A 21,271-nucleotide genomic window follows, 5' to 3' on the forward strand; every position below is an offset into this window, starting at 1 on the left:
TGTAGAATCTTGCTTTATGACCTTGTTGGGTGTGTGGCGATCCTCCTAGTTATGCCACCCGGAGTAGCTGAGATGACAGGCCTACACCCCCACACCAAGCTTTTTGTTGTTTGAGATGGGGTCTTGTGAACTTTTTGCCTGGGCTGGCTAGGAGCTGTGATCTTCCAGATCTCCTCCCAAACAGCTGGGATTACAGGGTGAGCCACCACACCCAGCTTAATTGGTATATTTTTAAAGCAAATCCCAACATCATTTTTTCTTTTTTTGCAGTTCTGGGATTTGAACTCAGGGCCTTCACCTAGCGCCACTCTACCAGCCCTTTTTTTGTTTTGGGTATTTTTGACATAGGGTCTTGTGAACTATTTGCCTGGGCTGCCTTTGAACCGCAATCATCCTGATCTCTGCCTCCTGAGTAGCTAGGATTACAGGCGTGAGCCATCAGCACCTGGCTCATATCTCATATTTAAATATGGAACCCTCCAGCGTGCAGGCAGGAGAGCAGACGGTTGGCAACCAGAGGGGTGATTGTGCGATGGGAGTCTTCACAGCATGCCAGTTGTGGGGAGTTTGCAGAAGGAACTGTTTGTTGTGTATAGCCCTCTAGTTCACAGGGGACCAAAAGGATAGTAAAACTTACTCGTTTCTCAGCAAGAGAGCCATAGTTACAATCTGGACAAGGTGCCTACATTAAGCCCCAAGGTGCCAAAAAGTTTGGAACTATGTCTTCAGGCCAAAAAACAATAAAGCCCCAAGCGGCTCTAGGTCATAAAAGCCCGGATGTGGAGGCTGTATGATTCCTGGACAGATTTTATCTACATACCTTGGACTGGAGTGAGGTGGCCTTGATAACTGACAAAACCATTGATGTAGAAAAAAAAGTCTCTCTGATCTTTTCCATACCTTTCTCTCTGAAGCATGGTGGCGAAGGACTTCTCTGACCAACTTTGCCAGAAAGTAGGTTCTAAGAACCTCATTCCAAATGAGTCCTGCCCTATACCCAGGCCAGTGAGAATCTGAGCCAACCCACCTTGCTGGGTGACACTCTGACCCCCAGTTTATTATCCTTAAACTGCTTGTGACCAATCATACTTCATTTTTTTGTTGTTGTTGTTTTTGAGACAGGATGTTGATATATAGCCCAGGCTGGCCTTGAACTCATGATCCTCCTATCTCTTGCTGGATTACAGGCAAGTCCCACCATGCCCTGCTGTGGCCAGTCACACTGTCCATTCTTCATCAAAGCTAAGCTTACAAATACTTTCCCTGGTTGGGAGACCGCGTGGTGTCACATAAAACTTTGGTTGAATAAACTTGCTAGGCTTTTCTCTTGTTATGCTGTCTTTTTTTGTAAGGTTGTCAGCCATGTCCCCTGCGATGGGAGAGAAAAAAGGAGTCATAGGTCACTCCCTGTATCTCCTCCTCACTTGAGGCTGATGCTTCCCATTGAGTGCAAAGTGACACTGAGTCCAAAGTGACTCCACAGCATGTCAGTTGTTTGTCTCCTTCACATTTTACCCCCACTCCACACACTCAAGTTCTTCACCCTGCAAACTAGGTCCCACCTCCCAACACCTCCACCAGCCAGTCCCATTTCCAAGATCTTCTGAGAACACCATTAGCTGATAACAAAAGTATCGGGGTTTGAAGGACTTAGAACGTACTTTTCTTGTTTTTGGTGGTACGCAGGTATGAACTCAGGGCCTTGCACTTGTCAGCAGGCGCTCTACCACCTGAGTCATGCCTCCAGCCTGGCACAAAACCTACAAACCAGCTAATCTCAATATGTGAATCTTATATGGATTTTTTTTTTTTTTTGAAACAGGGTCTCACTATGTAGCCCAAGCTGGCCTTGAACTTGGAATCCTCCTGCCTCTGCCTCCTGAGTGCTGGGATTACAGGTGTGAACCACCACCCCTGGCTTTATTTGGATTTTGATATGAAAAAAAAAAGTAAAATAAAAATTTTAAAATGAGCGGGGTGCTGGTGGCTCCCACCTGTAACCCTAGCTACTCAGGAGGCAGAGATCAGGAGGATCACAGTTCAAAGCCAGCCCTGGCAAATAGTTCATAAGACCCTATTTTGAAAAACCCTTCACAAAAAAAGGGCTGGTGGAATGGCTCAAGGGGAAGGCCCTGAATCCAAGCCCCAGTATCAAAAAAAAATTTTTTAATGACATTTTTGAGACAATTGGAAATTTGAACCAAATTGACTTTTCCCTCAGCAATTTATTATGAAGAATTTCAAAGATACAGAAATGCGAAGGTACGTTAGAACTAACACATACCTCTGTCCATCCATCAGTCAGTCCCTAGTGTTTTCTTTTTGATGCATTTCAAGGTAAATCACAAATAGATCTGAGAATTCTTCCCTTCAAATACTTCAGCATGCACCTTTACCAATTTCCAGACTGCCTGGATATTGGATTATATTAAGTCTCTAATTTTTCTATGTGACATTGCGATTTTAGTTTTTTGGGGTTTTTTTGGTGGGACTGGGGTTTGAGCTCAGGGCTTCACACTTGCTAAAGCAGGCACCCTACTGTGTGAGCCACACCTCCAGTCCATTTTGCTCTGGTTATTTTGGAGATGGGGTCTTGAGAACTATTTGCCCAGACGGGCCTCCTGATCTCAGCCTCCCAAGTAGCTAGGATTGCAGGCATGAGCCACCAGCGCCCACCTTTTTTTTTTTTTTTTAAATAAAAGTTGGGCTGGAGATGTAGCTCAGTGGCAGAGCACTTACCTTGCATGAAGGTATGGAGGGAGGCCATGGGTTAAATCCAAAATCCTGGGGTGACAGGGGGGGTTGGGAGTTTTATTCTAGGAATACATATTCAAATCTTTTTGGGCACAATGGTATGATATATAGTGTATTATCTTTTGCCTAGTAACAAATCACCCCAAAATGTAGCAGCTACAAACAATAAATACATATCACCTCATAGTCTCTCTAGGTCAGGAATTGGAATGGTTTAGCTTGGTCCCAGTCACACAGCTCAGGTAGGGAGCCAGCAGAGTGTCACTGGCTGGGCAGATGGAGACTGGCCTCAGGCAGCCTTCGGGGGCCCAGAACCTAGGTTTGATGTCACTCTGCTGCCACCATGTGGCAGGTATGGAACAACAACCCCTCCCACCTGGACCTTCCCATATTCTAATCCATTTTGATGATGTTTTAAGACTTATTTTTTTTATTTTAGGTTTTTTTTTTGGGGGGGGCAGTACTGGGGATTGAACTCAAGCCCTTTATCTTGAGCTACTCTATCAGCCCTTTTTTGTGTTGGGTTTTTTCGAGATAGGGTCTCATGAACTGTTTCCCTGGGCTGACTTTGAACCTTGATCCTCCTGATCTCTGCCTCCTGAGTAGCCAGAATTACAGCTGTGAGTCATCAGTGCCCGATTTTTTTTTTTTTTTTGGGACAGGGTCTTGATATGTAGCTCAGGCTGGCATTGACTCTCCATCCTCCTGCCTCAGCCTCACCAGTGCTGGGATTACAGATATGCACTACCTTGCCTAGTTTAGAATTGCTGACTTTAAATCAACAGCATAAAAAAGCAAATGAGGGGGAGAGGGAGGGGTCAGAGTGGGTGGTAAGGGAGGGGGTGGGGGCAGGTGGGAGAAATGCCCCAAGCCTTGTATGCACATATGAATAATAAAACAATAAAAAAAAAGGCAAATGAACTATGAATTGCATTAACCAGTGTTATAAGAGCCCTGAAGAGCTGCGGGTGGTGGTGCACCACACCAGGCTAGACCACAAGTTTGGTGTCAGGAAGAAAATCCAAATATTAAAAATGCTTTACCCTCAGAATTTTCTATATTATCTGTATCTCTTTTTCTGTCTGAGCACTTTTTGCCTATAAAATTTGACTTGGACAAAATCATGTACTAATTATGGGTGGGCAGGCATGGTGTGTCATATAGAGTGGGATGACTGAATCAAGTTATTAACATGTCTGTCACCTTATCACTTGTTCCCACTAACTGACTGCAGCTTTATTCCCAGATGTGGAGTGGTTGAATCAAATGGTGATTCTATTCTATTTTTTTAAGGGACCTCATACAATTTTACACAGTAGCTGTATTTACCTTTTTTTTTTTTTTTTTTTTTACTTTATAAGGACACTTTTTTAAAACATTAAAAAATTTATTTGGGTTTTTTTTTTTTTCAGTACTGGAGATTGAACTAGGGCCTCATACTTGCTAGGCAAGCGCTCTACCACTTAAGCCTCTCCACTAGTCCTAAGGATTCTTGATAAGCTCCTTAGGACTTAATAAGACTTAATACGGACTTGGAAGCAAAGATTGTGATGTTCCTAACCTTGTCACTTTCTGTGCTATGCTCATGAGTGAAGTGTATGTAATAGGTGATTCGTCTACAGGAACAACATTGATTTCTTTTTAGTGTCATGTCACACATTCCCAAAGCTATTTTGCTTCTGCCCTTTAAATCAGGAGTCAGCACTTTTAAGGCCTTGGACAAGCAAGTTAATTACTTGAGTCTTACTCTCCTTATCTCTCCAGTAACACACACGTACACACAACACACACACACACACACACACACACACACACACAATACTGGGGTTTGAACACCTTGAGCCACTACACCAGCCTTTTTTGTGATGAGTTTTTTCGAGGTAAGAATCTACAAACTATTTGCCCAGGCTGGCTTTGAACCTTGGTCTTCCTGATCTCTGCCTTCTGAGTAGCTAGGATTCCAGGCGTGAGCCACCGGTGCCTGACTCCCATCAGAGTCTTAAGTGACAATGTGTGAAGATAATAAGGAAAGGAGCAGGCACTTTTTGAGGACCATGTATTGGGCTAGGAACTTTATACACATCTGTCTCTCTCAAAATTAGCTCTTTTTTCATTTTCTATATGGCTATACTGAGGTTTGAATTCAGGGCCTCACACTTGCTAGGCAGATGCTCTACCACTTGAGCTACTCCACCAGCCCCCAAATTAGCTCTTTTAAGTAAGAAAAATATAACCACCCCAAGTTAAATGAACAAAAGATATGAACTCAAAACTAATTTGTTCAATGACCAATTTTTATTGAGTATTTGCTGTTTTTGGCACCAGGCTAAAAGCAATACTAACAGTCAACAAATCTGTGAACAAACAGTCATTAGATTAACCATAACCAAAGCCATGTGACCTGAGACAGTGACTTTTCTCCTTTTCACCTACTACCCAGGGCACATTCAGACTTGATGTGTCCCCAGGTAGGATGAATTTGGGGCTTTCAGTACTGGGGTTTGAATTCAGAACCTCATGATTGGTAGAAAGTGCTCTACCACCTGAGTCATGTTCCAGCTTTGTCTCTTAATATTAATCACTTTTGAATAATCTTAACAGAGTGAATCTCTACTTGACCAAGTCTCCAAATTTTAGCTACCAATTTACAGGAGACACCGGGGACAGAGAAGCAAGTTTAATAACACCTTGGGGATGCAGCCAGCAAAAACAAGGCTCAGGAAACCCTACAAGGCAATAACATACTTTCTTCAAAAACAAGAAGCTGCAGTTGAAAAAAATCAACTGTAATTTGTGGACATTATTCGGATACTGATAACATTTTTTAAAATTAAAAACTGAAGCTAGGTGCTGGTGACTCATGCCTATAATGAGGCTGAGAATGAAAGGATCACAGTTTGAGGCCAGCCCAGACAAACAGATCATGAAATCCCCTCCAAAATAACCACAGCAAAATGGATTAGAGGTGTGGCCCAAAGGGTAGAGCAACTGCTTTGCAAGTTCGAAGCTCTGACTGCAAACCCCAGTCCCACCAAAAAAAAATTGACATTCATGAAAAAAATAGAAATGTGAACACTATCCTTTATATAGTGGCATGAAGATAGTATTCTCAGCATTTTTTTGTTTTGACGTTACTGGGGTTTGAACTCGGGGCCTCACACTTGCTAGGCAGGTGCTTTGCCACTTGAGCCACTCTGCCAGTCCAGTTTTCTAATCTGTTGTAGGCAATGGCACGTACAGAAAATGCAGGAGTTTCTCACAAACACTCAGGATGACTGATAGGATGGCTGGTCACAGAGCGCTGGCCCTCGCCCTACACTCTGCCTGGCTACCCCAGGGGCCACGGGGTGGCTTCTCCACGTTCCTGAGGCTCACTCACAAGCCGTGGTCCAGAAGTCACTGCGACTGGATCAAGGGTCTTTCCCTAAAGTACTATTTCAAATTTCCAAGAATAGGTGAAGACACTCCACTTAAAGTTACCTTCTTAATATTAATAGAATGTTGAATTAAATAAACTGCAATTTTATTTATATTTATCTTTGTAAATAACAATGATCTACAATTGTTTTTAGGAGTTACATTTTTTTTTTCAGTACTGGGGCTTGAACTCAGGGCCTTCACCTTGAGCCACTCTACCAGCCCTGTTTTGTGATGGGTTTTTCGAGATAGGGTCTTGTGAACAATTTGTTTGGGGTTGGTTTCAAACACAATCCTCCTGATCTCTGCCTCCTGAGTAGCTAGGATTATAGGCATGAGCCACTGATGCCCAGCTTCTAGAGTTATATCTTATGTGTTTTTTTTCTTTTTGGTGGGACTGGGATTTGAACTCAGGGCTTTGCACTTGCAAAGCAGGTGCTCTGCACTTGAGCTGCACCTCCAGTCCATTTTGCTCTGGTTATCTTGAAGATAGGGTCTCATGAACTATTTGCCCAGGGTGGTCTCAAACCTTGATCCTCCCCCATCTCAGCCTCCCTAGTAGCTAGGATTACAGGTGTGAGCCACCTGTGCTGGCTTTGTAGTTTTTTTTTTTTCTTTCCTTTCTGGCAGCACTGGGGTTTGAACTCAGGGCCTCACATTTGCTAGGTAGGCACTCTTACCACTTGAGCCACTTTGCTGGCCTGCTGGCCCTGTAGCTTTTTTCCTTAATCAGAATTTTATTTAGCCTTGAAAATGAACTGGCAAGCTTTTCTTAGGGATTATCTGTTCCCTGTAGTTTTATTTTGTTATTTTTTTTTTGTGGTGCTAGTAGGACTAGCCAGGACTGTGCACATGCTTGACAAGTGCTCTACCACTAACCTACACTTCCAGTCCCTGAAATGTTTTCTTTAAAGGGAAAGAGTTTTGATAACTTTTTGAGTCAGGGTCTTATGTAGCCCAGGCTCAACTTGAACTTGCAATCCTCCTGCCTCAGCTTCCCCAGAGCTAGGAATACAGGCTAGCCTTGTTAAGCTTTTTGTCGTACTGTAATCATGGATTTATTCTGGTATTCCACACCTTCTTGAACCAATTATTTTTGTAAAAATTCTCTCTAGAGTTTTAAATATTTTAGAATAAAGTCATGGATAGTAAAAACAAAATCTATATCCTCTTCATCATAATTTTTTTCTAAATCACACTAATAGTTTGTATTGTTAAATAAGCAACCTTCAGGTTGTCTACCATTTTTTTCTTTTTTTGATGGTACTGGGGTTTGAACTCAGGGCCTCACACTTGCTAAGCAGGCACTCTACCACATGAGCCATTCAGCAGCTCTTTTTTGTGATGACTGTTTTTGAGATGGGGCTTGTGAACTATTTGCTGGGACTGGCTTTGAACCTCGACCCTCCTGATCTCAGCCTCCTCAGTAGCTAGGATTACAGACGTGAGCCACATGCACCTGATTTTCTTTCCTATTTTTTATTAATCTTTTATTTTTAATAATCATTCTTACTGCTGTTGGTTTTTTCCCAACTTTTAGCGTTGATTGTTCATTCAGTGACCATTCAGTGACTGGGAATGACTTAGAGATGCTCACGTGAGAACTAGATCCCTGACTTTTGATTTTGGGGTTCTGACTAGAGTACAGCTTTGACTGTAAAGAACTGCTTTTGCTCTTAATTTTCTATTAGTGTATATTAATTGTACAAAATAGTGGATTTCATTGTGACTTTTTTAAAGTATGGAGTGCTTCATGAATTTGTGTCGTACTTGCACAGGGACCACACTAATATTCTCTGTATCGTTCCAGTTTTACTGTATGTGCTGCCGAAGGAGCACTCACTGTGACGTTTTCATACACATAATGTACTGATCATCTTTACCCTAAAATGGTTTTTAGTAGTCATTCATTTGTATAGTTGATTTTTTTTAAATTATTCTTTCTTTTTTTGGTAGGACTGGAATTTGAACTTGTGGCTTTTCACTTGCAATGTAGGCACTTTACTGCTTGAGCCACACCAACTCCAGTCCGTTTTGCTCTGGATATTTCAAACTATTTGCCCAGGCTGGCCTTAAAGAGCAATCCTCCAATCTCAACCTCCCAAGTAGCTAGGACAATAAACATGAGCCACCCTCGCCAAGCCATAGTTTTAGTTTTGATTTCCTTTTTAATTAAGTAACACTAAGAGGTAGTTTTGACTTCTAAGTGGGCACATTTCATCTAGTTACTCTTCTGTTCATTTCTAATCTGAGTTTCTAGCCTTTTGAATGAAGGCCTCCTGTGATAATTAATGCTCCACTGCTGTTTTTGGAATGAATTATAGTAAGTGATTGTGAAGGCTTTTTGCTATTAGACATCCATGAGGCCCTCCCCTTACATGAGCTCCTTGACAGGGATGCTGATAATAAAATTACTGACAACAGCTACTACTTGTGAACACATACATGCTAGATATTCATTCCAAGGCTTTTTATAAAATACCTGATATAGTCCTCATGAAAACTCTCCTAGGTAGGCAAATTATTACCACTAACAAATAAAAATAAATCAAACTGAGGGACAAGGGACAGAAAGATTCAATGATTTGTCCAGTGACACAGTCAGTAGTCAATGGAAGAAAGACAATGTCAGGCAGAATCTATGCCATGCCAAAGGCACTCTCACAATTTCTTTTTTGAGATGGGACCTTGCTCCGTTGCCCAGGCTGTTCTCAAACTCTTGGGCTCAAGCTATCCTCTAGGCCAGCTTATCCTCTAGGCATGCTAAGCCACAAAATATTTTACTTTCTATTTGAAATTCTCAGAAATTTAACCTATTTTGAGTGATAACAGAGGCTTTTCTATGTTTGTGTTTACTCTGTTTAGCATAGGTTCTCTGATGCTTAATAAATACTTAACACTTAATAAACACTGAGTGAGGCAAAATGGACTCTACATTTATTGACTTTTCTTCTGGAATGTGTTCTATGATGTTCCATAATGGAAGTGGCAGAAGATGGCTTGATGACATGGATTACATTACAATGTAAATGAGCAGTACTGAGCCAGGGTGAGCTCCCCTAGCAGCTTTCTGTACCCCTTGCATGTGAGGCTTCCTATCCAGTGTGAGTTCTGTAGTGGTCAATGAGCTGTGAGCCAAGAATAAAGGCCTGCCCACACTGTCTACATTCATAAGGCTTGATACCCGGATGAATCCTCTGATGTTCCGTAAGCTGTGAACTGCGAATGAAGGCCATCCCACACTCCCTGCACTCATAGGGTTTCTCACAGGTATGGATTCGCTGGTGGTGAGTCAGTTGGGAAACACGAATGAAGGCTTTCCCACATTCCTTACATTCATAGGGCTTGTCACCTGTATGAATTCTCTGATGCTGAATAAGGTATGAGCTACGACTAAATGCCTTTCCGCAGTCCTTACATTCATAGGGTCTGTCACCGGTATGAACTCTCTGATGGCGAGTAAGCTGTGCGTGCTGTCGGAAGGCCTTGCCACACTCCCTACATTCATAGGGCTTCTCCCCAGAATGAATTCTCTGATGCCGAGTCACTTCTGAGCTATGAATAAAGCCCTTTCCACACTCCTTGCATTCGTAGGGCTTCTCCCCAGTGTGGATGCGCTGATGGACAGTCAGTTGTGAGTGCTGTCTGAAGGCTTTCCCACACTCTTTACACTGGTAAGGTCTAGCACCAGTATGAATTCTCCTGTGAACAGTAAGTTGGGAGCCACGAATAAAAGCCTTCCCACAATCTTTACATACATAGGGCTTCTCACCTGTGTGAGTTCTGTGATGCAGAATGAGCTGTGAGTGCTGCCGGAAGGCCTTTCCACATTCTTTGCACTCGTAGGGTTTGACACCAGTATGAAGTCTCTCATGAAGTGTAAGTTCTGAAGTGCGACCAAAGGCCTTCCCACACTCCTTGCAGTCATAAGGCTTCTCGCCAGTGTGAATTCTCTGATGCTGAGCAAGGTGTGATGCGCGACTGAAGGCCTTGCCACACTCCTTACATTCAAAGGGCTTCTCGCCAGTGTGAGTTTTCTGGTGCTGAGTAAGGTGGGAGCCACGGCTAAAGGCTTTCCCACACTCACGGCACGCCATCAGTTTCTCGCTAGGTCCACTGCGTGGATGGAGGCTAAGGGACGTGTGATGCTGGAAGGTGGGCTCATTTTCATAGCTTTTCACTGGCTTGAAATTGCACTCCTGGTTACCTTGTGGTCTCTCCAATGAGCCATGGCATTCCCAGACATCTCTGAGACGGGAGCCCTCCAGGCCACCGTATTTAAGGCTTTCCATCAGCTCCCAACTGAATGGCTCTATTCCAAAAATACCTGGCTGTGGACATGTCTCACACCTGGACTTCAGGTCTGGAAAACAAGAAAAAAGTGAACACAAACTATTTTTGCCAATTAAAAATAAAAACTCCATAGTAAAATCGGGAAGACAGGTCCAAGGCGTGGCTCAAGTGGTAGAGCACTTGCTTTGCAAGCGTGAGGGCCTGAGTTCAAACCCTAAGCCCATCAAAAACAAATTGGGAAGACAAAATGAAAATGCCATTGAAAGTGAATGGGTGTGCATTGTAAGCACATATGTAAATGTCACAACGAAACCCCTCGTATAACTAATATATACTAATAAAATTTTTTTAAAAGAACGACAAAAAACACATTTTAAAAAAGGGGATGGCTTAATATTAGTCTCAAATACTGAGAAATTTCCAAAAAGCACATAAAAGCACAAATATGGTAAGAGCCCAGACAGTCCCAGGAGGGAGAAAGAAGAAAAATTAAGCCAGGGGTTCTCAATTTTGATGTGGATCAGAGTCACCCAGGAAGCCCATTAATACAATTGTCCAAGCATCACCCCAAATTGAATGAAAAATGTATAGGAGCAGTGCCATAGCATGTGTGTCTGTCTGTCTGTCTATCTATCACCATCTAGCAATCTATTTATCACTGATCTAGCTATCATCTATCAATTTAGCTATCTATCAATCTATCATCTACCTATCTTTTTTGATTAAATTCTTTTTTTTAAATTATATTATTGTTGTACTGGGGGTACATTGTGACATTTACAAAAGTTCTTACAATATATCATAGTTGAATTCACCCCCTCCATCATTCTCCTTTATCCCTCCCTCCCCCCCAATGAGACAGGATCTTGCTAAGTAGTCCAGACTACTCTTGAACTCACAATCTTCCTGAGTGCAGGGATTACAGATATGCACCACCATGCCCCACTTCTATCTATATGTTTTAAAAGTGTTTCTATAGTTTTAATTTGGGTAAAATTCATATAACATGAAATTTTCCATTTAAACAATTATGACACTTGCAATTCAGTGGTTTTGTAGCTTGAGAACATTTCATCACCGAAATAGAAAACTCAGGGCAATGAAGCAGTCACTCCCCACCCTCTACACCCTCCAGCCCTGGACAACCACCAAAGGTAGAGAAATGCTAATTCTGTTTCTGTGAAGTTGCCTATTCTGGACATTTCTCATGGATAAGGAATCCCTATTATTTTTCTTTTTTCATTTTTGCTTTTACTTTTGGTGGTCTTGGGGTTTGAACTTAGGGCTTTGCGCTTGCTAAGCAGGTACTCTACCACTTGAGCCATGCTTCCAACTTTTTTTTTTTCTTTTATTTTGGTGGTACTGGGGTTTGAACTCAGGGCCTACACTGTGAGCTACCGCATCAGCTCTTTTTTGTGATTATTTTCGAGATAGGGTCTCTTGAGCTATTTGCCTACATTGGCTTTGAACTACACTCCTCTGATCTCTGCCTCCTGAGTAGCTAGGATTACAAGCATGAGCCACCCATGCCCAGCTGGCTGCCCCTTTTCTTATCTTTCAGGTCTCAGATGAAAACTTGCACTTTCATGCCTGTAATCCCAGCGCTTAGGAGGCAGGACTGTGAGTTTGAGGCCAGCCTGGGTTACATAGCAAGACCCTGTCTCAAAAAAGCAAAACCCAAACTAAGAAAAAAAAAAAAAAAAAAAAAAAACCAAACTGTCATACTTCCCAAAAAAGCTCTCAAGCTTGTTAACCAAAACACATACTTTCATTGTCTTTCTCACATCTTGTGCCTGTCTTCATGACACTTGGTCATTTAGAACTGGATTTCATTTACTTATCTGATTATTTTCTTCCCAAAGGCAAACTAATGTCTTTTTCACTAACTGTTGTAACTAACCACCAGAATATACTAGGCTTTTGGTTATGGACTGTGGGTGAATAAATAACTGGATTCTAGGGAGAGAGACCAATGGAACATAACCAAAGGATGGAAATAGACTGAAGTTCATATGGAAACTGAACATCCTATAATGTGGTATCTCAAAGGGGGAACAACAGTTTTGTAATAAAAAAAAAGATAAAATAAGATTCACAGATTATTAAATAGTATTTTTCCCCCGATATTCAAGTTGAAAAAATAATGCAGGGGTTGGGAATATGGCTCAGTATTAATTAAGTGCTTAGATATAGTAAGGGTCAAGCTCAGTACCAAAAAGATAAAAACAAAGCCCCCAAACCTCAAAAAGATTCCCACAATGTAATAGTTATTAACAATGTTAACAGTGTTACCACTTTGAGTAGCAGACCTTTCTCTCTCTCTCTCTCTCTTTTTGGAGAGAGTTTGAACTCTGGGCCTACAACTTGAGCCACTCCACCAGACCTTTTGTTTACGATGGTTTTTTTCGAGATAGGGTCTTGGATGAACTATTTGCCCAGGCTGGCTTTGAACCAGGATCCTCCTGATCTCTGCCTCCTGAGACACTAGGATTATAGGCATGAGTCACTGAAGTCCGGCTGAATAACAGATATCTTAACCTTACTGTCCAACTGCAACTTTGACTGGTATGTCCCCAGTCTGCCTCCTAACCCAGCTCAGGCCTGGTAATTAGCATTCTGCTCTCTGCTTCCAGCAGTTCAGCTTTTTTGGATTCCACATATAAGTGAGATCACGTGCCTGACACACGTCACTTAACATAATGTCCTCCAGATTTATTCACATTACTGAAAAATATCCTTTTTTTCTTTTAATGTAGTACTGGGGTTTGAATTTGCTAGGCAGGTGCTCTAACACTTGAGCCACTCCTTTTTAAAGGCTGAATAGAATTCTATTGTGCATTCAGTATATACTTTTTTTAAATTCATCCATCCATCCATTGATGTACATTTAAACTGATCTTGGCTGTTTGAATAGAGCTATGTAATAATCAGAGATCTCTTTGACATACTGACTTCATTTCCTTTGGCCATATACCCAGAAGAGGGATTGCTGGATTACTGATAGTTCTAGTCTTCACTGGGGGTTGAATTTAGGGCTCAGTACTTGCTAGGAAGGTGCTCTCCCACTTGAGCCATTCCTCCAGCCCCCCATTCTTCACTCTTTGAGGAGACTCTGAGCTGTTTTCCATAAGGGCTGCACAGATTTGCATTCCCACCAACTGGGTGCAGAGTTCCGTTTTCTTTACTTCCTTATTATCTTTTGTCTTTTCAGTGACAGCCATCCTCACAGGTGTGGGGTAATAGCTCAGTGGTTTATTTGCATCCACCTGATGACTAGTGATATCACTCACCTTTTCACACACCAGGTGGCCATTTGTATATATTCTTTTAAAAAGATTATTAAGTCCTTTGGCCATTTTAAAATCGTATTTGTTCTCTTTCCATTAAACTGAGTTCCTTATACATTTTGGATATTAACCCATTATTAGATGTATGGTTTCCAAGTATTTTTCCTGTTCTGTAGGTTGTCTCCACATAGAGTTCAATGTTAAAAGAAAATAGAAACCACACAAGTACTAGATGGAAACACTGTGGATTACTTTATAACTTAGCTATGGGCAAAGCTTTCTAACACTGAAACAATGACTCAGAATCCAAAAGCAACTAAAGAAAAACCAGACAGTTCTATTACCAAATCAAACAAAGCGAGGTGTCGTGGTACAAACCTGTAATCCCAGACACTTGGGAGGTGGAGGTAGGATTGAGGTTAAAAGTGTGAGGCCCTATCTGAAAAAAACCCAAAAGCAAAAGGGCTGGGAAAGTGGCTCAAGGGGTACAGTACTTGCTAGCAAGCACAACACCTTGAGTTCTAGCTCCAGTACACACACGAAACTTTTCAACTCCCCCCACAAAAAAAAACCCCAAAAAAACCCCACCAAAAGCAAAATCAAATGACAAAGAGGAAACTTACAAGTAATGATTAGGGCAATTTTCTTGATTTACGGGATTTTTTTTTTTTCAGCATTGGGGTTTGAACTTGGGGCCTCAGGTTTACTAGGCAGGTGCTCTACCATTTGAACCACTCCATCAGCCCTGTTTCTGTGACAGGTATTTTTGAGATAGGCTCTGGAGAACTATTTGTCCAGGCTGCCTTCAAACTGCAATCCTCCTGATCTCTGCCTCCTGAGTAACAAGAATTACAGGGAGGCCTGGCTGGAAAGTTCTTTAAAAGTTGACAAGTATCGTCAAGAAGTTAAACACAGAATTAGCATGTGATCCAGCAATTGTAATCCTAGGTATATACACAGAATCACTGGAAGCGAGGATTCAAACATACATTTGTAAATCCATACTTACGGCAGCATTGTTAACTCTAGTCAAAAGGTGATTTGAGGTCTGGAGGTGTGGCTCAAGCTATGAAGTGCCTGCCTAGCAAAGGTAAAACCCTGAATTCAAACCCCAGTACCATCCTCCAACAAAAAAAAGGTGATTTTGCCGGGTGCTGGTGGTTCACACCTGTAATCCTCACTACTCAGGAGGCAGAGATGAGGAGGATCGTGGTTCAAGGCCAGCCTGGGCAAAACAGCCTGGGAGACCCTATCTCAAAAACAGCCATCACAAAAAGGACTGGTGGAGTGGTTCAAGATGAAGGCCCTGAGTTCAAGCCCCAGCACCACCACAACAAAAAAAGGTAATTTGATGAAAAGTTGATGAGCTTTTATCTATTTTACTGATCCATGTACATCAATAGATGAGCAAATAAACAAAATGTGACTCTTATATACAGAGGAATACTATTAGCTTTAAAAAGGAAGGATGTCCTGGTACCTAACACAACTTGGATGAACCTTGAAAACATTACTCTACATAGCATCCATGCATATCTAGCTATGTTTATTGTGGCACAATTCACAAGCCAAGTTGTGGAATCACCCTGGGTATCTATCAACAGAGGAATAGATAAAGAAAATGCTACACACACACACACACACACACACATATGACGAGATGGAATATTATTCAACCATGAAAAAGAATGAAATTATGTCGCTTGCAGGAAAATGGATGGTTCTGGGTTATCATGGTGTTAAGTGAAATAAGCCAAATTCAGAAAGACAAATACTTCATATTTTCTCACACATGCAGAATCTAGATCCATAAATACAATGAAACAAATGAAAAGAGAAGAACCTTGGAGAACTATTAGGAAGGGGCCAAGGGGAGAGAGACAAGGGAGAATGGTAGGGTGAACAAGATCATAGTACATTGTATGCATGTGTGAAAATGTCATAATGAAACCAATTATTTTTTGGTGGCACTGGGGTTTTGAATTTAAGGCCTCATGCTTGCTGGGCAGGCCCTCTACTACTTGAGCCACTCGACCATTTTTTTGGGCCCTTGCAGGTCTGAAACTGAAATCCTCCTGATTTCTTGCTTCCTGAGTAGGTAGGATTACAGGCATGAGTCACCAGCACCCAGCCAAAACCCATTGTTTTGTATAATAAAAATTATGCTAAGTGAAGTAAGCAAGACACAGAAGACCTAATATTTTACAACTCCATTTATATGAGATAATTAGAACAGGCAAACTTGCAGAAACAGAAAATGGAATAGAGATTATCAGTGGCGGGAGGACAGTGGGGAATAGGGAGTTACCTAATGGGTACAGAGTTTCTGTTTGGGATGATGGACGTTCTGGAACTGGACGGGGTGTAGTTGCAAATTACAGTGAACATACTTAATGCCAACAAATTGTAATGTTTAAAAGTGGTTAAGGCTGGGCGTGGTGGCTCAATCCTAGCTACATGGGAGCAAAAATCAGAAGGAACACAGTTCAAGTGCCCTGGCCAGAAAAGGTCATAGGATCCTATCTCAACCGATAAAGGCTGAGCACCAGGCGCATACCTGTCATCCCAGTTATACGGGAAGTGTAAAAGAAAGTGGTTAAGACGGTGACTTGGGGCTACAGTGTACCTCAGTAGAGAACTTGCCTAACATGGATTGAATCCCTAGCACTCCACCCCCTTCAAAAAGGTACAGTTTACGTAACGTGTATTTTATCGCAATTTTTTGATGGTACTGAACTCAGTTTATCACAATTTATTTATTTATTTTTTGTGGGGCTGGGGTTTGAACTTAGGGCTTTGAACTTGCAAAACAGGTGCTCTAATGCTTGAGTCACACCTCCAGTTCATTTTGCTCTGGTTATTTTGGTTATACACTATTTGCCTGGGCTGGCCTTAAACCTTGATCCTCCTGTTCTCAGCCTCCCAAATAGTTAAGAGTACAGGTGTGATGTGAGCCACTGGCACCTAGCTAGTTTATAATGGTTTTTGAAAATTGAATTAAAGATTTTCTTTTGCAATTCTGCAAGACCTTAGAAAATATATCAACTAAATACTTTGTGAAAAATCAGAATACTTTTAAGAAATAAATAGCAATAGCTTCCTGCCTAGCAAGTGTGAGGCTCTGAGTTCAAACCCCAGTAACCACAAAGAAAGCAATGGTCTTACTATTTTAATAAAGAGTTGTACCATATACTTTTTTATTTCCTATACTGGGGATCAAATCCAAGGCCTTGGGCATGCTAGGTAAGCACAGTACCACTGAGATACATCCCTAGCCATATACACTCTTTGTGTGTGCGTGTGTGTGTGTGTGTGTGTGTGTGTGTGTGTGTGCGTGATTTGAACTCAGGGCATCACACTTGCTAGGCGGGTGCTCTACCATTTAAGCCACAACCCCAGCCCTATTTTGCTGAGTTATTTTTCAGGTAGGGTTTCCCAGTTTTGCTCAGGGTGATCCTCCTTCCTGTGGCCTACCTGCACAGCTGGGATCACAGGGCATGCCATCAGAACAGGCCCCAGAGCCTTGCTTGCACATATTAGGCAAACACTCTACCACTGAGCTACACCTCCAGCTCCTAGTGTTGAGCTCCGAAGTAACTGTAATTTAAGGATGACTTAAACGGATGTCTAAATTTAGTGACATATAATTTTCTTCTTTAACATTGGCTTTCAATAATATGTCTAAGTCAGGGACTGGCAAGTACTGGGATTTGAAAAGATAAACTTTTTTTAAAGGGCTAGATGGTAATTATTTTAGGCTTTATGGTCCAAGAGGTATAAATGAGGATGTAATTGTTATATAATAAAAGAGAACAAAAAGCCATAATTTTTCTTGATGTTATTGGGGGTTGAACACAGGTCCTCAAATTTGTTAGGCAGGTGCTCTCCCATTTGAGCCATGATCCAGCCTGCCATAAAATTTTAATTGATGAAATTCAAACTATAACAACAGCTCAGCACAATTATTTTGTAATACAGGTCTACAAACAAGAAAAATGGAATTGGGGGGCTAACAGTTTGCTTAATTTGGGTTCAAAATTAGTGTATCCCAGCATCAAAACTAATTATAAATGTTCATGTTAGTGCTGACTTCTTACAAGATTTGATGTATCTCATCTTTGAAAGTATTGTTTTATATATATATATATGTATAATACTGTTACATAGTGATATCAAAGTAGGAGTATATGATTTTAATTAAAAATATGCATCCATTAGAAGGCATTTATAAAATTCAATTAGCATGGAGATCACAAAAACACAGGTGGCAGAGTCAAGTGTGGTGGCTCATGCCTGTAATCCTAGCACTCAGGAGGCTAAGGCAGAAGGATCACAAGTTTGAGGCCAACCTGATTATATAGGGAGACTCTGTCTAAAATATACATTATATTTATTTTATATATATATATACTTATATATATATAAAAGAGGTGGCAAAGTTGGATTTGGCCCTAGGCCATAGTGCACAGATGCTTAAATCACTATTGTTAGAGATTACTATAAATACAGACTTTTGAAATATCATAAAAACAATGGCAGAATAAAACTAAACTTCCAGATCATTAAAGTAGAGTAGATTGAGAGTGGGGAATCTAGACAGGGGTCAACAGACATTTTCCTGGAAGGGAGCGACAGTAAATGTTTTCTGCTTTGAGGGACACACAAGGTCTTTGCAGCAATTTTTTTTTTTTGGTGCTAGGGATGGAGCTCAGGGCTCACTCATGGTAGCCAAGTATTCTACCACTGAGTCACACCTCCAGCCCCTATGCATTTTTTAAAACAAATGTTTTCAAAATATAAAAACTGTTCTCAGGTTGAGAGCTAAAAATCTGATTTATAGGCCTGGGGGAGTGGCTCAAGCAGTAGTGTCTTTCTGGCAAGCACAAGGCCCTGAGTTCAACACCCCCCCAAAAAAATACCCCAAACTGATTATAGATTATAGTTTTCCACCCCTGGCCCAGGGTGTAGGGAAGTAAAAGATGATAAAGATCTTAAGGTCTTACTTTGAGCAGAAAAATAAATTCAAAGGCAGTGTTTCATTCATTGTCTAACAAAAGGAATCAGGGCTCCTCTGAGAAATGGCCAATCTCAGGGCTGAGGCAGGAAAAGTACAGGTAAGATTAGAACATGTTGTGGTACCAGAAAATATGGAAGCACTCAAAAAAGAATGTAGGCATGCTGAGGTAACCCAGGAGTTCTCAGTGGCCAGGCTCTCAACACTAAAGTGAGTAACACCAACCCCAAATCATTGACTTAGCAAATGACTGGGAGGCAGGGAGGGGCAGCTCTTCCTTACAGAAGAGTTCCATTTAACAATGTAGACCAGTAAGGTACGCAAGAAAATCACGGCAAGCAAATGTACAGTAGTGACCGGGACACACAAGACACTCGAGGGGATGTTAAAATTAACGCTGCAATAAGAGAAAGCAAGCACATCCTCAAATGTTGAGTTATTTCCCCTAAGGTAACCTATCAACTTATGGTGGAAAAATAGAAACTTCACAGGGCAGAAACTAGAGACACACAATCTTAACCAGTCCACAAGCCTTTACCAGAAAAGAAGAATATTCTACTTCAGTCCTGAGGTAATGCAAGTTCAAGCACATTTTAAGTGGGGCACCAGTGGCTCACACCTGTCATCCTAGCTCCTTGGGAGGCTGAGATTGGGAGGATCAAGGTTTGAGATCCACCTGAGCAGAGTCCGTGAGACCCCAACTCCAAAATAACCAGAGCAAAATGGATTGGAGGTGTGCAAAGTCTTGAGTTCAAACATGAGACAGCTCTTAGAAGTTATAGCACACGCTCAATGACAGCATTTACATAGAATGAGCAAGACCCTGGGTTCTGTCTCCAGTATCACAAAAAGAAAAAGGAAGTCGATAGCCCAAGTACAGAGAAATTGAAGATGATATGCAGATTATAAACAACTTAAACATAAATGATTATAGGAGGTAAGTACCCTGTCTGAACAACCCTAGTTTTAAATACATGTTGACCATTTTCCAAAATTGGAACAACTTGACTAATCCACAATAGAAGAGGAATGGCAGTGAGAGAAAATACTAGCCCACACAAGGAAGAACATTCTGCAAAAATGAAGGTGGAGGGGGTAAGTATAGCTTAGTGGTAGAGTACTTGCCTGGCATGCTTGAGGTCCTGGATTTGATCTCCAACCTGGAAGGAAGGAAAGAAGGAAGGGCAGGAGGGAGGGACAGCAACAGTGACTCACGCCTGTAATCCCAGCTACTCAGGAGGCAGAGATCAGGAGGATCCAGGTTTGCAGCCAGCCTGGGCAAATAGTTCGTGAGACCCTATCTTGAAAATACCCAACATAAAACAGGACTGGTGGAGTTCCTGCCTAGCAGGTGTAATGCACTGAGTTCAAGCCCCAGTATCGGAAAAAAAAAAAAAAAAAGTAAAAGAACACATGAATAAATGGATTGCTGATAAAATGAGAAGCAGTTTTTAGAAAACAAGCCTTTCTTTTTTTTCCTTTGATGTTTTAGTAAGGATTTATTTTAGTATAATAGAATCAAGTAAGAAGAAATAGAAAAAGGAAGAGAGAAACATTTTCTGCTTCCCATGCAGGAAATGGGAGCATCAACTCCAAAATCAAGTTTTTCTGAGGCAAGAAGATTTCTGCAGAATATATGTAAAGGAACACAAGGCAGTATATAACAGGGACACCCCCACACACCCATGTTTACTGTAGCACTACTCACAATAGGGAGTCAGCGAATCAGTCTAGGTGCCTATCTACTGATGAATAGATAAAGAAAATGCAGAGGTGGGCGTAGGGGTTCCCAGCTACTCAGGAGGTGGGGATTGAAAAGACTGCAGTTTGAGGCCAGACTGGATAAAAAGTTAGACACTATCTCAACCAAGAAGGTGGGTTTGTTGGTATGCCCCTAGCATCCCAGCTCTATGAGAGGCATAAAATAGGAGGATGGTGGTCAAGACCAACCCCAGCAAAAATGTGAGACCCTGTTAAAAAATAAAATAAAGCAAAAACAAAAAAAAAAAGAAGCAAAAAGGGATTAGGAGCATGGGTCAAGTGATAGAATTCCTGCCTAGTAAGCACAAGGCCCTGAGTTCTAACCCCAGTACTGCAAAACAAAAAAAAATGTGGTATGTATACACAATATATTACTCAATCATGAAGAATAATGAAATTATGTCATCTACAGGAAACTGGATGGAACTGTGGATCATCATTTTAAGTGAAATAAACCAGAATGAGAAAGACAAATGTCACATATTCTTACTTATATGCAGAATCTATACCATGTATATATGTTACATGAATGTAGAGAGAGAACACGTGGCAAAGGGGTAAATATGATGAAAATATATTATAGACATGTATGAAAATAGCACAATGAAACTCATTATGTAATTGTAAACATAAGCCAGGCACCGGTGGCTCACACCTGTAATCCTAGCTGAACTCAGGAGGCAGAGATCAGGAGGATCGTAGTTCAAAGCCAGCCTGGACAAATAGTTCACGAGACCCTCTACAG

At 41.4% G+C, this 21,271-nt stretch overlaps 1 protein-coding gene and 1 non-coding gene across 5 annotated transcripts in view; both read right to left on the bottom strand.

Moving 5' to 3' along the window:
* Positions 1–5,027: 5,027 nt before the first annotated feature.
* Positions 5,028–21,271, bottom strand: part of Znf565 (zinc finger protein 565) — a 30,072-nt gene continuing 13,828 nt past the window's right edge. For 3 of the 4 annotated variants that reach the window (XM_020168754.2, XM_074058362.1, XM_020168743.2), the window contains one exon: positions 5,028–10,534. In XM_020168754.2, coding sequence (XP_020024343.1) covers positions 9,267–10,534 — 1,268 coding nt within the window. In that variant the 3' untranslated portion in view covers positions 5,028–9,266. Of the gene's footprint in view, positions 10,535–19,890; positions 19,926–21,271 lie in introns of all 4 variants that reach the window. The other variant, XM_074058363.1, reaches the window with a different exon arrangement.
* LOC141418290 (U6 spliceosomal RNA) lies at positions 7,907–8,010 on the bottom strand. Its single transcript, XR_012442972.1, has one exon. It is a non-coding gene; the product is annotated as a U6 spliceosomal RNA (small nuclear RNA).

Source organism: Castor canadensis, chromosome 16 (assembly GCF_047511655.1).
Source record: "Castor canadensis chromosome 16, mCasCan1.hap1v2, whole genome shotgun sequence".
Lineage (NCBI taxonomy): Eukaryota > Metazoa > Chordata > Mammalia > Rodentia > Castoridae > Castor > Castor canadensis.